Below are 12,954 nucleotides of genomic sequence, written 5' to 3' on the forward strand. Positions count from 1 at the left end.
TTTTCCTTTCAGATTATATAATAATGAGGGGTATATTTTTATCTTCAATGCATCTTGTTTGTAGAAAAGCTGGTATCTTTTGAAACTTTTTCTTGCTAATCAATTTTTAATTTATTTTCAAATGACTTCTGCTTATTTTAGTGAAACAAATCTCTCACTTAACAGCTTCTCAGAGTTCTCAAAGCCCTGAAAGAGGTAAAAAAAATTTTTTTGCCCATTCTGAGTGGTCCTCCAGGAATCCAGGCAGTTTATAGCTTGTCTTCATGTTACCCTCCAATTCTTGTTGCCCGTCGGTCAAGTCCTAGTTCGGAGCCGTCTTCAACCTGTGCACCAAAGATTATATCACTGATGTGTGTGTGAGAGTGGGAGTCAACATTTCATTTCAGAAATGCTCTGAGAAGGATTGCGGATATTTCAAACCATGCTTGACCACCTATGCAGAAAATGCAGGTGGCTTTAAACCACACTGTGTGCCGACTCAAGATTTGACCTTTTAGAGGAGTTGCAGAATGACAGTTCAAACTTTTGTTGGAGCTGAAACAAGAAATACGATTCAATAATCTCACTGCTAGCCAGAGGTTGCACTAGAAAAAATCTTTATCTGTCACTCTGACGGACTGAGTTGTAAAATTTCCATTGTGGTCTCTCTTTTATTTATTTATTTATTTTTTCTATTGATTTCACCCCAAGCTAGTGTGATGAAACCAAGGGGTTCTAGGGTGAAAGTTCAACCTGTCAATCAACCACTACGCCAAAGCAACATTTTTAAACAATTTTAAACTTTTAAACTTACGTGCCGCTTTTAAAAGAAATAACTGTTGGAACGGAAAATTTGAAAAAGCACATACATGCAAAAGTTCACGGATCTTCTTAAGTGTGTCTTATATAAACATGCAATGACACGAATAAGAAGCACACACATCTGAAGTTCAGTTTATACCAGTACTCCACTGAAATAACTGACAATTCTTTTCTAAAAAGAAATGTTTGCGCTTAGATTAAATGCAAGTATTACTGGCAGAAACTATGCTTGGCTTTTTTGCGCTTTCTTTTTGATTTGATACTTTTTTGCGCTTTGTTATCATGCAGTTACACACTGACATAATGATTGGTGTGTGGAGTCATGAAATCAGAGACCTTCCACTCAAAATCCATACATAAGTGGTCAAAAGAGATGCATATTACTAGATGTAGGCTAGGCAATGGTGTATGTCCACTTGTGATCGGATCGTCTGAAACGCATCTTTAATACCAGGCAGTAAACAGGGCACTCGCACACAGTGGCAGAGTGAAGTTAGAACTTATGCACTATGACGGATAGCATTTGGAAATATCCTTCAGTGTTTCAAAAAATCGGTAAATGACAGTGATTTTCCGGTTAATGTAACCCCTGGCGCCAGTGGTAATGCTCTTACTGAAAAGCGGTATGGAAAGTGGCAAATAGTGGCAAGTCAACATGTAGAGCAGTTTTGGGAAACGCTTTTAAAATGGGTAATTATTACATTTTCAAAGACCCCATGAAATAAAAATAGCCCATGTTTGTAATCTTTGAGACCAGATGAATGCAGGTGCAGTTCAAAATGTAACAAAAAAAGTTTTTGTTTTTGAATGTTCTGGAGAAAACCGACCAAAAATAGAGATGACTCATCTTGCACACACAGGTGTTTACAACTTGTACAACTTGCCCAATAAAATGTTAAAATAATAAAATAAGAACATTCTCTGCTCCTAATTTATAAATACCACCATGTCCAACTAGTAATAGCAAGTAGCAAATCATGGTTCATGGGTTTAACGTGAACTAAATTGGCTATTTAAAAAACCAACAAGCCCTTTGACATGTATAACCCTTCTATTAGAAATTTGTCAACAAAGAAAAAAACAGGCCATTTCATTTAGTTAAAATGGGTCACTTAACTCAAAATTGGAGTTTTGTGGCTTTTAGTCCATGTTTCTTAACTTCAATATATATATATATATATTCAGACTTAAATAATGACTTAAATGCATGGGTGTATACAAAAAAAAAAGTCAAATTAAATGCTCTCTAGAAGTAGAACTCCCTCTCCTAAATTATAAATAATACTATCTGCTTCTAAATAGCAAAAGCAAGTAGAAAAGCATCATTGTTGGCTGTGATGTAACTAAAGTCTTTTGGCTATTAAAAAAAAGGACAAGGACCTCAATATGTTTGGGAGGTATGTAAACAAAGGGAAAAAACCTGGTCACTCATCAAGCAATTTTATGGGGCCTACACAAGAATAGCCGTTACTATTTTTATAAGGCATCATAATTGTGATATTGACAGATCTAAAATGACAGACTGAAATATTCTGCAGGGCATAAAAGGTTCTTAATAAAAACACTACTACAAGGCATAAGATGGATGTATATGTGTTTGACTACAGACAATATAATCCATTGACCTGCTTCTAGGGCATTTTTACACACCACAAAAAGGAAGAGCAGGGAGATCCATTTATGTCCCTAATGTGTTATATTTTCCCCACCCCTTCATGTTCAGACAGATACTGATGGATCCTGATCTCAAAGTAGGTCAGGTGAGGTGACTCGTTAATCTTACCAGTCCAATTTGATTTTAGTTTTTGCCCTTCGGAAAGTGGGTTGCATCACAAGCAGTTTAGGCCAGCATCTGTCTTAATCGCTTATGACATCATCCGCTAGCATGTGGCATCTAATAAGCAACGGTCATTGTTTCTGCTGGATTGATTAGCCTGCTTTGCCTTTGAACTCGACCTGATTGTTAGATGCTGATGGAGGGATGCTAGCCATATGCTGATTTCTCCACGAACACCTGGTGGAAATGGTGTTGACATAATTGCCTTGAAAATAGACAGAAAAAAAGCACTATTGTCTGGTTTTGTGGTGGATGTAGCACGTCTGCTTTGGAGCTGTTCTGTTGTTTTGTAACAAGTGTTTTTTATTGTAGAAGATTGCAGACTTTAAGGGCCGTTTACACGACAGCGTTTTCAACTAAAAACGGAAAACATTTTATGTGTTTTGGCTGTTCCTTTACATGACAATGGCGTTTTGGGGCCTGAAAACGCAAACTTTTGAAAATGGGTTTCAAAGTGCAAGTTTTTGAAAACTATGCCGTGTAAACATACAAAAACGTGAATTTGTGAAAACGATGACGTCATGCACACGCATATTACGTGTTATATAAAGAATGATGGATTGATAGGCATCAATTTGAGATGTATAATTATCAGTATGAATACTGGTGTCTGTGCAAATAACAATAATCAACAATTAATTCATTTGGAGTGTTTCGTATGGAGTGTGAACATTGTACAGTAGGCAGGACCTGCAGTTTGAAAATCTTGAAACTAATGTATGGATTCAGATGGTAAAAATGTATTTGTGTTTTAAATGTTATTTATTTACCTAATTTTATTTGATGTACCTTTACCCTGCAATTCATTCACCCACAGCTTATGTATATAGCCTATAGACAGAGATGTGATGCCATGTACAGTATTCAATGATATGCTTAAAATATGAAAACATGAGGCAGTGAAAATGCATGTTAGATCCAGTGTACACAAGACCTCTCTCTCCGTCAGAAGATATCCATATATCAGAGTTCTGTCTGATATCCAAAACCAGTCAACATCAACAGCTTATGTTAACTCACTCTCCTACCAGCCCAAGAGTCAGCAGGGGGAATACAGAAGAAGGCAGGAGACAAAGTGATGGTAAAAATGAGCAGAGTTTATTGAATATTCTTGAGAGTTCAGTCTATAGGTATGCGCGCGAGTACTTCAAAACAACACGCGGACATTCAAATCTACAATGGCGGACTACAGGACTGTGTTTATGCTGCTCAAGATTTTGAGTTTATTGATGCTTCTCCAGCAAAGTAATTGTAGTAATAAAGCAACCTCATCGTACGTCCAGACAAAATTGCTCGATGCTTTCGCCATCCTCATTGTTTGTGTTCACCGCTCTGTGGAAGAATGCTTATGTGCGCAGGCGCGTAGTGTTTCTTTACAGAGTGACATCGCCAACTACTGGCCTGGCATGCATAATACAGCCTTTTTAGTCGTTTTCGCGGATCTGTGTGAACGGGGATCATTTTGACAACGTTGTCGTCTGTACGTGAAACTTTTCAAAAACGCAAAGGAAAAACTTTTCTGTTTTTAGTGAATCATTGTCGTGTAAACGTACCCTTAGACTACATATCGGAAACAAAACTCTGGGTGATAGAAGTACAATCCATGAAATATATTACTGTTATGCTGTATGAGGGTGTAAGTTGCTCAGCCAACAGCCAAAATTAGAAATGAACATGGGTCATGGATGTTCTAGGATCTCAAAGCATTATTATATCCGTCCCTCCCGGTCTTATTTATCAAATTAAATATGCCGTTCGTTGGGCTATATTCATCAAACTTTAGCAGAATAAATTTTGTGTGTAAATCGTACGTAAAAACATTCTTGTACAAAATCTCACTTTCAGTTCAACGGGACAATTTGCCTATGAATGATTTCACGAACTATACACAATTCCTTTTGCTTGTATTTCGTGAATGCAGCCCATTGTGTGTATTTAAAGGGTAAAGTTGCATTCTGTTCAGTTGTAAAGTCTGCAAGTTGTTTATAATGTTGCCTGAAAAACAGGTCAAACCTGAGACTGATTTTTAACGCTTATATGTTTGTGACACTTTCTCTTGTTTGTAATTGGTCAAAGAGGAACCCTGCATGTAAAGAGTGTCTTGAGGAATTTGTGCCCAGCGGTCAGTGTTACACAAGAACACAAGCTCTCCAGGCTTCTTATTGTTCCCTGAGGCCCTCCGAGGCTTGATAGGATCAAGTTCAGTGTTGTCAGGGATTCGTGTGAAAAACAGAGTACGACTGCCAAACACGGACACACACGTGTAATTGGCTTATTCCTTAGAGTTAAATGTTTGCAATTTTTCATTGTTAGAATACTTTCTCCACCCAGTTAAAAACTATGAGGAAGTCATTCGTTGGTTGACTTCCTAAAGAGTGGCAATATTGTGGTGGTACTACTAATTCTTTCCGATGACTCGTGCCGTTTGATCTACAGACTTATTGCGCAGAGCTGTGGTATGACTATAGCCCCTGCATAGTTGTGCCCTAGTTATTTTTGCAATTCCATTTGGTGCCAATAGTGGTGCATAAATTACACACTTCACCTTTAAATTGTGCAAGTGGATGTTATTTTAGTTTGTCTCCTGGTCTACAGATCACTGGGGATTTCAGCTTAGGTGTTTATTACAACTAGTATGCAACTAGATGCCTAATTTTTGTAGACTCCTCTCTGTGTGGCCATTAATCAAATATATTTCCTAATTTTAAATTTGCATCTATTTGCTTTAACTGCTATGAAGTTGCACGTTATTATTCTGTAATCCAATAGACATCTGTTACACCTTTCACCAAAACCGGTTAAATAGCGCTTCCTCTTAGACTTCCCACTCAGCCTTAAATAATACAGTTTAAACTCCCTCACCCTGAATGCATGTGTTCCACTGTTACGCAACCCATGCCGCCTTTGATTATACAATGAAGATTACACTACACACTAAGCATCCCCAGCACACCAAAATGTCGTCCAAGGCAGAGGATGGATCATGATATTTGCATTCCTGGGGACGATTTACGAGCCACAGATGGCCATATATCTTTTGGCGGTCCTTGTTTGCCATGAACCCGTTTTGTTTAAAGCTCTTTCTGTGTCAGATCTAGAAGGGAATTTCCCCACCCATGGTTTCTTTACTTGAACTAATGTTGCCGACAGTAAATGCCTGGAGTTCCCTGCTCTGTTTTACAGGCTAGGTGGTCCTGAAGAGCACGGGTGATTTATTGGAAGGTAGCAGTCCTCCTAGGTATTGATTTGGCCGCTCAATAATATAGATGAGCGCTCTGCACTGTTGCAGGGATTTAATTTGGCTATGCTGTGAGATAAAATGCATTGATTCGGTGGCACCGTTCTTCCTGATTTGATTGGATGCTGCAATATCTTTGTTATTTGATTAGCCTTGACACCGTGCCTTTTGATGATGTTCCTATTTGCATATTTTATGAAAGCAATGCAAGACAAAAGACTCCCATGTTTGAGAAATGTAGGCAGATAATTGATCATTCATCTGTAGGCTAAATATTACTCTAAAATAAGCTGTTGTCAGTTAATTAATTTTTCCTCATTAAAAAGTTTTATACCTAAAGAAATTGAAGGAACTGGAATTTTTTTTTAAATCATAGACACTTGCTCGAGATGATACTCCAGTTATTTTAGTAGCCTAATGAAAGCTAATTTATTTGACTCAAAAACACTTTTATGGCCAGATTTTGTTCGAAATGACATCACACTCATTCATTCTTCAATTTGCTTAAAGTATATTGGGCCTTTAGTGTTCACCGATGACAAATGTGTACAAGAATTACATTAATGCGAGTTTTGAATTTTGGGGTCCTCATCTTATATGAGTGCAGTATCAACTAGATTTGTACAACAAACTTTGCTGACTTGACAAAACCTAGCCTGAAAGTTTAAAAAAAGTTTATTCTAAAACAAACAGCCAGATGGAAGGATGGTAAGATGATGGATGAATGAAAGGATGAATGGTTGGTAGGGCTGAAATGATTAGTTGACGTTATTGACAACGTCGACAAAAAAAATAAATAAATTGTCAACAATAATTTTCATTGTCGAATAGTCGTTTGATTTAACTTAACACGAGATCACATTAAACTCTGATGGTGCACGAGAGGAGCACTGCAGTTCGCGCCTGACTGAGGAGAGGAAGAATTACACAGCTCACAGTCCAGATGCACTCTAAACTTTCCAAACAGCTTCAGGTGATGTAGATCGCAAAGTATGAGGGAATTATACAAAAATACCAAATAAGTAAATACTGAAGCACACTCGTTGTGGAATAAGCGGAGCCGGAGCTGCCGCTCCACTTAAACAAAACTGCTGTGTCAAGCGTCTTTTAAAGGAAACACCCTGGCACATCTTAAATGCAGTTATATTTAATGCGTTATAGCTTTATTAAAATTCAAATAATAAGGAAGCATGTAATGTAAATAAGTGAACATTTACAAGGTGGATGACACAAACACACACACCACCAATGATAAGATCGCTCTGGCAAACGGGAGCACCAATAACGAGATCGCCGTGCAAGTCGCTAATACACCGCCGCCTCATCCCCATAAACAACAGCGACCTCACCTAGGGCGCCATAATAATCAGAATTGGAACTGTCCTTACACTTAATAGTTACCAAAAGAACCATCCCACCTCATGTGCTAGATCCCCTGCATACCCAGCTGCCATTCAATCTGGTGATGTTATCGAACGACCGGATTCCTCTGCTATGCGTTTATATGTTATAGTGGTCTTGTTCGTTATGACGTTAAATGTTTATCACCTTTTAATTAGTATGGCCTATTTGTTCATTGGGAATCAGACTGTGCAAAATGGTGTGATGAGTCTAAGGGGTGTTGGCATACATACTCTATTTTTGTAATTCCGTTTGGTGCCACTAGTAATGCAGAACTTTAAGTAGTGAGGTAAGGAGATGGATAGGTGTTACATCACTATTGCATTACCTTCTAGAAATAGACCAAAACCTCATGAGGCTCAAAAACGACCATGAAACAGAAGTGAATATCTCTGGTAGTCTGATCAAGAATCCGAGGACTTGAAAACCGTCCCTCTTGCAAACAAACCACATCCTGTGACTGCAAGTGGTGAGCACTTTTTGCAATGGGGGGAACATTTTCAGTTCACTTCACTACGTGAAATGAGGATGTGATCTGGAATGGTTGAAACCAAAGCTGTTTAAGGCTGATAGGAAATAGGTCACTTTTCAGAATTAGCCAGATAGTGGTAAAGCAGTGTTTCGACGTAGAACTGAAAATATAGTTCTGCTCTCTGATGCTCTTTTTTGGAGAAAGAGCATCTGTGAAATGTTATTCGAAAAAGCAAACCTAGAATGTAAACGAGCAAATATATCCAGAAGTCATTAGACTAAACACATTGTGTTCTTTGGATCACTGTACTATGTTAGAAAGGGATAGCACCTTTGTAAACAATCTGTCCTTGCAATACTCTGGTGCAATATCCAAGAATTGTAAAGTGTCAAATCCAGGTCAGTTTTAAATACATTTTCGTGCTAATAAATACATCTGTAAGTGTAAACTGATGTTTTGGCAGATCCTTAAAGCCAGAGTCATAATAGTGTCACAGTGTGTCAGACATAGTACACAGAAATATTTGGTAGTATCCCTCATGTAAACATTTTCAGTGGCAGATGCATTCGCCTGCTCTGGAGTTTTGATGCAACATCGCCATCACAGGGTGATGGTCACTTTGGGTACTACAACTTGTTATTCAGCCATGCAGGGCAGTGAAGCCCTTGGTAACCTCTGGCAGCAGAGAACACACTCAGGTTCCTGCACTGTGAAAGAGGCCTTTTATACACCAGATGACTCTCAAAGTCCCTTGAGTTGATGCCAGAAAGCCTTGCATTATCAGCTCTTCTGTTCTCATTTTATAGCATCATTCTGTGAGACAACTTTCTGATATCATTATTTTCTTAGGCTTGTGTCCTGTTTGCTGACCTCATGGTGTAAGCAAGTGTGAAGATGAGTATTAGCAGTGATGAGGTCAACTTCCTGGTGTATAGATACCTGCAGGAGTCAGGTAGGTGCTTCTCACCAAAAAAGGCCTCAAAACAGCTCCTTAAAGGAATTGTTCAAACAAAAATGAGAATTCTGTCATTTTCTTACGCTCATGGTGTTCCAGATTTATATGACTTTCATCAGGGGTGCATTAAAGGAGATATTAGGCAGAATTTTAGGGACTTACAGCCTCAGTATCAATTCACTTTCAATGTAAGGAAAAAAGATGCAAAGAAAGTGAATGGGGACTGATGCTGTCAGTCCTGAACATCCTGCTTAACATCACACTTTGAAGAAAGAAAGTCATACATGTTCGGAGCAACATGAGATGAAGTAAATGATGACAGAATTCTCATTTTTGGGCGAACTATCCCTTTAAATCTTGTATATGAAAACAGTCACAACTACACAATTATATAACATACCACAGTCCTGTCCATTTCTTTTACAGTCTTAATCTGTGGTTTTTGGGCTGTAATTGTACTCCGCATTATGAGCATTCACACTCAGGGTGTTGTTTATGGGAGCACACATGAAACCCTCTCCGTAGCCGCAAACTAGAGAGAAAGTTTATCCCAGCAAGCGTCACACTAAGATGTTTATCTTTCCCTCTGGCAGGGTTTTCCCACTCAGCCTTCACATTCGGCATCGAGAGCCACATCAGCCAGTCCAACATCAACGGTGCCCTAGTGCCCCCTGCTGCCCTGATCTCTATTATCCAGAAGGGCCTGCAGTACGTGGAGGCTGAAGTCAGCATCAATGAGGTGAGAAAACTACTCTGATTGCAAGCAACCTGTATTGATCCATGTGCATCGAAAAAGCTTTGATAATTAACATTTATTATTTACAGTCAATATTATTGGTCTATAACTGTCCTTTATGAAACAAGAAATGCAGATAATGCAATTGCTTTTAATGCTAACAAAAATCTTGCAGAAAGCAACAAAAAGTAGTGCTCTAAATCACTACTAGTGAGTCACGAGTCATGACCTAAAAATAGATGTCAGGTCTGTTAATATAAGGTTGTGGACAACAGTGGAAAAACAATGATAGATGCAACTAACAAAATGCAAGTTACCATATAAAGGTTCATAGTTAGAATAGGAAAAAAAAATAGGCTTATCAACTTTGTCACTTGGTAGAAACTTGCCAAAATAGGCAGATGGCAAGATGGGTATTTTGCATGACATGACAACATGACCTATGAACCTCATCCTTGACAACCCAGAAAAAAACTATGCAAGGTAAAAGAAAATATGACCCAAGTATGGATTCACTTGCAACTAGGATAAACATGGTTTGTACCAACCACAATGTGAATTGGCTACCGAGAGCATGAAACCATCTAAATGAGACAATGTTACAAATGATGCATATTATTTGGCACATGCATTTCAATATTTGCCTTTAAGGACATTTTTGTTTCCTTTTGTACAATACTGTATTGGTCAACACTTGATGCCCAATGTAAAATCTGGGTTCTGAACAGTGTTGGGTAAGTTACTTAAGAATTACTTCATTAAAAAGTATCCACATTACTAATAACTCGAATTCAAAATAATGTCTATATTTCTTCCTTGTTCATTGTCATACATTCAGCACCTCACATTTCTCCTTCACAGTGACTCGTTACATGGCCATTATACATGTATTGTACATAAATATTATATTAGAAATAAGCATAACCCTACAATGTATTTCAAAGTAATTAAATTAATTGAAAGTCAGTAACTAATCTGATTACAAGCATTTAAAATGTAATGCATTACACTACCTTTTTTGACTAAGTAATTTTATTACAGTAACTAATTACTTTGTAATTGGATTACACCCAAGACTGGTTCTGAAGCATAGTTAGTTGAAAACCACTGGTCTAAATTATATAATTTATGATTTATGGAATTGTTAACGTTAGATGAGAAGTGCATGGCTAATACATTGTCCTGTCCTGTCTGCAGGACGGTACGCTGTTCGATGGGCGGCCAATTGAGTCTCTATCATTGATCGATGCGGTGATGCCTGATGTCGTACAGACACGGCAACAGGCGTACCGAGACAAACTGGCCCAGCAGCAGGCCGCCGCAGCACCCTCTGCAACCAGCGCCAACATGCAGGGTAACGCCAAAAACGGAGAGAACACCGCAAACGGAGAAGAGAATGGTGCTCACGCCTTACCTAGTGAGTCTAGACCAAGTAACTTTTATTTTAATGTCGTACCTAACGAGTCTAGAAGGCTTTGCAATGTTTTTGTTGTTGTTGATCACGTTTGTTTTGTCATCGTCACCTAATAATGTGACATTTCAGTGTGTATTTCACTCAATATTAAGTTTAGACTCAAGATAAAGTGCTTAGATTTTTCAGTATGATATTGAGGCTCACATAAGCTCTACTGAAAATGTGGCTTTAAATCAAATGCATGTCTATGTGTGTGTTTGAGTGTTTTCTAATTTCTTTGACTCGGGATTGAGTTTAAGATCAAGTTTGCACTCTAGATTAAAGGAATATTCCTGGTTCAATGCAAGTTAAGCTCAATCGACAGCATTTGTTGCATAATGTTGATTACCACAAAAAATTATTTCAGCTCATCCCTCCTTTTCTTTAGAAAAAACAAAAATGGAAGTTATAGTGAAGCACTTACAAAAGTGAATGGGGCCAATTTTTGGAGTGTTTAAAGGCAGAAATGTGAAAAATAATTTTATAAAAGCACTTTTAAGCAATTCTATCGCACTAAAAACATGTTAACAGGCATTTAGTTTGTCTTTTGGCTATACTTTTGAAAAGGTGAGTAGTTTTAACGTTCAAAAATTGGCCCCCATTCACTTCCATTTTAAGTGACTCACTGTATCCCAGGTTTTTGCTTTTTTAAAGAAAAGGAGGGCCAAGTCAAAATATTTTTGTGGTAATCAGTATTATGCCACAGATGCTGTCAATTTAGCTTAACTTGTACCGAACCCGGAATATTCTTTTTAAATGTTTAGGTTTTTCATTACCACATCGAGGCTAGCGACTGAAACTGTCATTTTAAATCAGTTGCCACTGCATGCTATATTGTGTATTTGAATGTTTAGACTCAACATTAGGTTTGGATTCAAGATTAAGTGCTCTTATTTTTCATCACGATATGGAGGCTCACAGCAGCTGAACTGAAAATGGCTTTAAATCAAAAAGCCGTAGCATCCAGCCTCTCAATGATGGATGTCATGTGCTGTCTGCCTGGTATGTCCTCATGGCCCTCTGTTTGTTCAGATAACCATGCAGACATGATGGAGGTGGATGTGGATGTGGAGATCCCTCAAAATAAAGCCATGGTGCTGAGAGGTCACGAGTCCGAGGTCTTCATCTGCGCCTGGAACCCCGTCAGTGACCTGCTCGCCTCTGGGTCAGTTGATTTACTGGCCACTCACCCCTCTGGCTCTTCTCTTTTGCTCTTACTTTTTCATGCTGAGTGATGACGACACAAAGGGAAAATAATAGATGCAGTGTTATTTAATTCTCTCTGTCTGACTTTCTGCAGGTCTGGGGACTCGACAGCACGTATCTGGAATCTGAGTGAGAACAGCAGTAGTAGCTCCACACAGCTCGTTCTGAGGCACTGCATACGGGAAGGTGGACAAGACGTGCCCAGCAACAAAGACGTCACATCATTAGACTGGAATGTGAGTTCTGCTCCGGCAACACTCATCCTGTTCTACATAATCCATCTCTATGGATTATGCAAGACTGAAATTGCCTTTTTTTCTTGTTTGATTGTTGTTTTATAGAGTGAAGGCACACTTTTAGCCACAGGCTCTTATGACGGCTTTGCAAGAATATGGACTAAAGATGGTAAGTAAACAAGTTGTTTACCTTCTGCAACATGCTTTTCTCACTTTGTCAGTTCAGCAATCTGATAAGTGTTTTTTTACAGGTAATCTGGCCAGTACTCTGGGTCAACATAAAGGTCCAATATTTGCATTAAAATGGAACAAAAAAGGAAATTTTATCCTTAGCGCTGGTGTTGATAAGGTGAGGAACTAAAGCTAAGCTATTAAAGTTTGTATTGTTATTAATCCCAGTTAAAGGTGAAGTAATTCTTTCTGTTTAAATACTTTCCTATCCCACTTTATTGTGCAGTGATGACTTGTAGTACATTTGTAGTTAATTTCCTGAAGTGTGTATACACTAGCTATGTGTCGCTATCAAAGCCTTGCTCTGTGTGAGCTGAGCAACATGTCAAGTTCTGGCCCAACCAATGGCGTGAGTTTGGGGTAGTTCTACCTATTTGGCCAAAGGCAA

At 38.4% G+C, this 12,954-nt stretch overlaps 1 protein-coding gene across 6 annotated transcripts in view; it reads left to right on the plus strand.

Moving 5' to 3' along the window:
• Positions 1 to 12,954, plus strand: part of tbl1xr1a (TBL1X/Y related 1a) — a 76,545-nt gene that overhangs the window by 59,927 nt on the left and 3,664 nt on the right. For 4 of the 6 annotated variants that reach the window (XM_051672425.1, XM_051672427.1, XM_051672424.1 and 1 more), the window contains 7 exons: positions 8,599 to 8,701; positions 9,298 to 9,443; positions 10,638 to 10,857; positions 11,926 to 12,058; positions 12,194 to 12,335; positions 12,441 to 12,504; positions 12,587 to 12,684. In XM_051672425.1, coding sequence (XP_051528385.1) covers positions 8,644 to 8,701; positions 9,298 to 9,443; positions 10,638 to 10,857; positions 11,926 to 12,058; positions 12,194 to 12,335; positions 12,441 to 12,504; positions 12,587 to 12,684 — 861 coding nt within the window. In that variant the 5' untranslated portion in view covers positions 8,599 to 8,643. The remainder of the gene's footprint in view (positions 1 to 8,598; positions 8,702 to 9,297; positions 9,444 to 10,637; positions 10,858 to 11,925; positions 12,059 to 12,193; positions 12,336 to 12,440; positions 12,505 to 12,586; positions 12,685 to 12,954) is intronic. The other 2 variants (XM_051672428.1, XM_051672429.1) reach the window with 1 other exon arrangement.

The sequence above is a fragment of the Myxocyprinus asiaticus genome, chromosome 35 (genome assembly GCF_019703515.2).
Source record: "Myxocyprinus asiaticus isolate MX2 ecotype Aquarium Trade chromosome 35, UBuf_Myxa_2, whole genome shotgun sequence".
NCBI lineage: Eukaryota > Metazoa > Chordata > Actinopteri > Cypriniformes > Catostomidae > Myxocyprinus > Myxocyprinus asiaticus.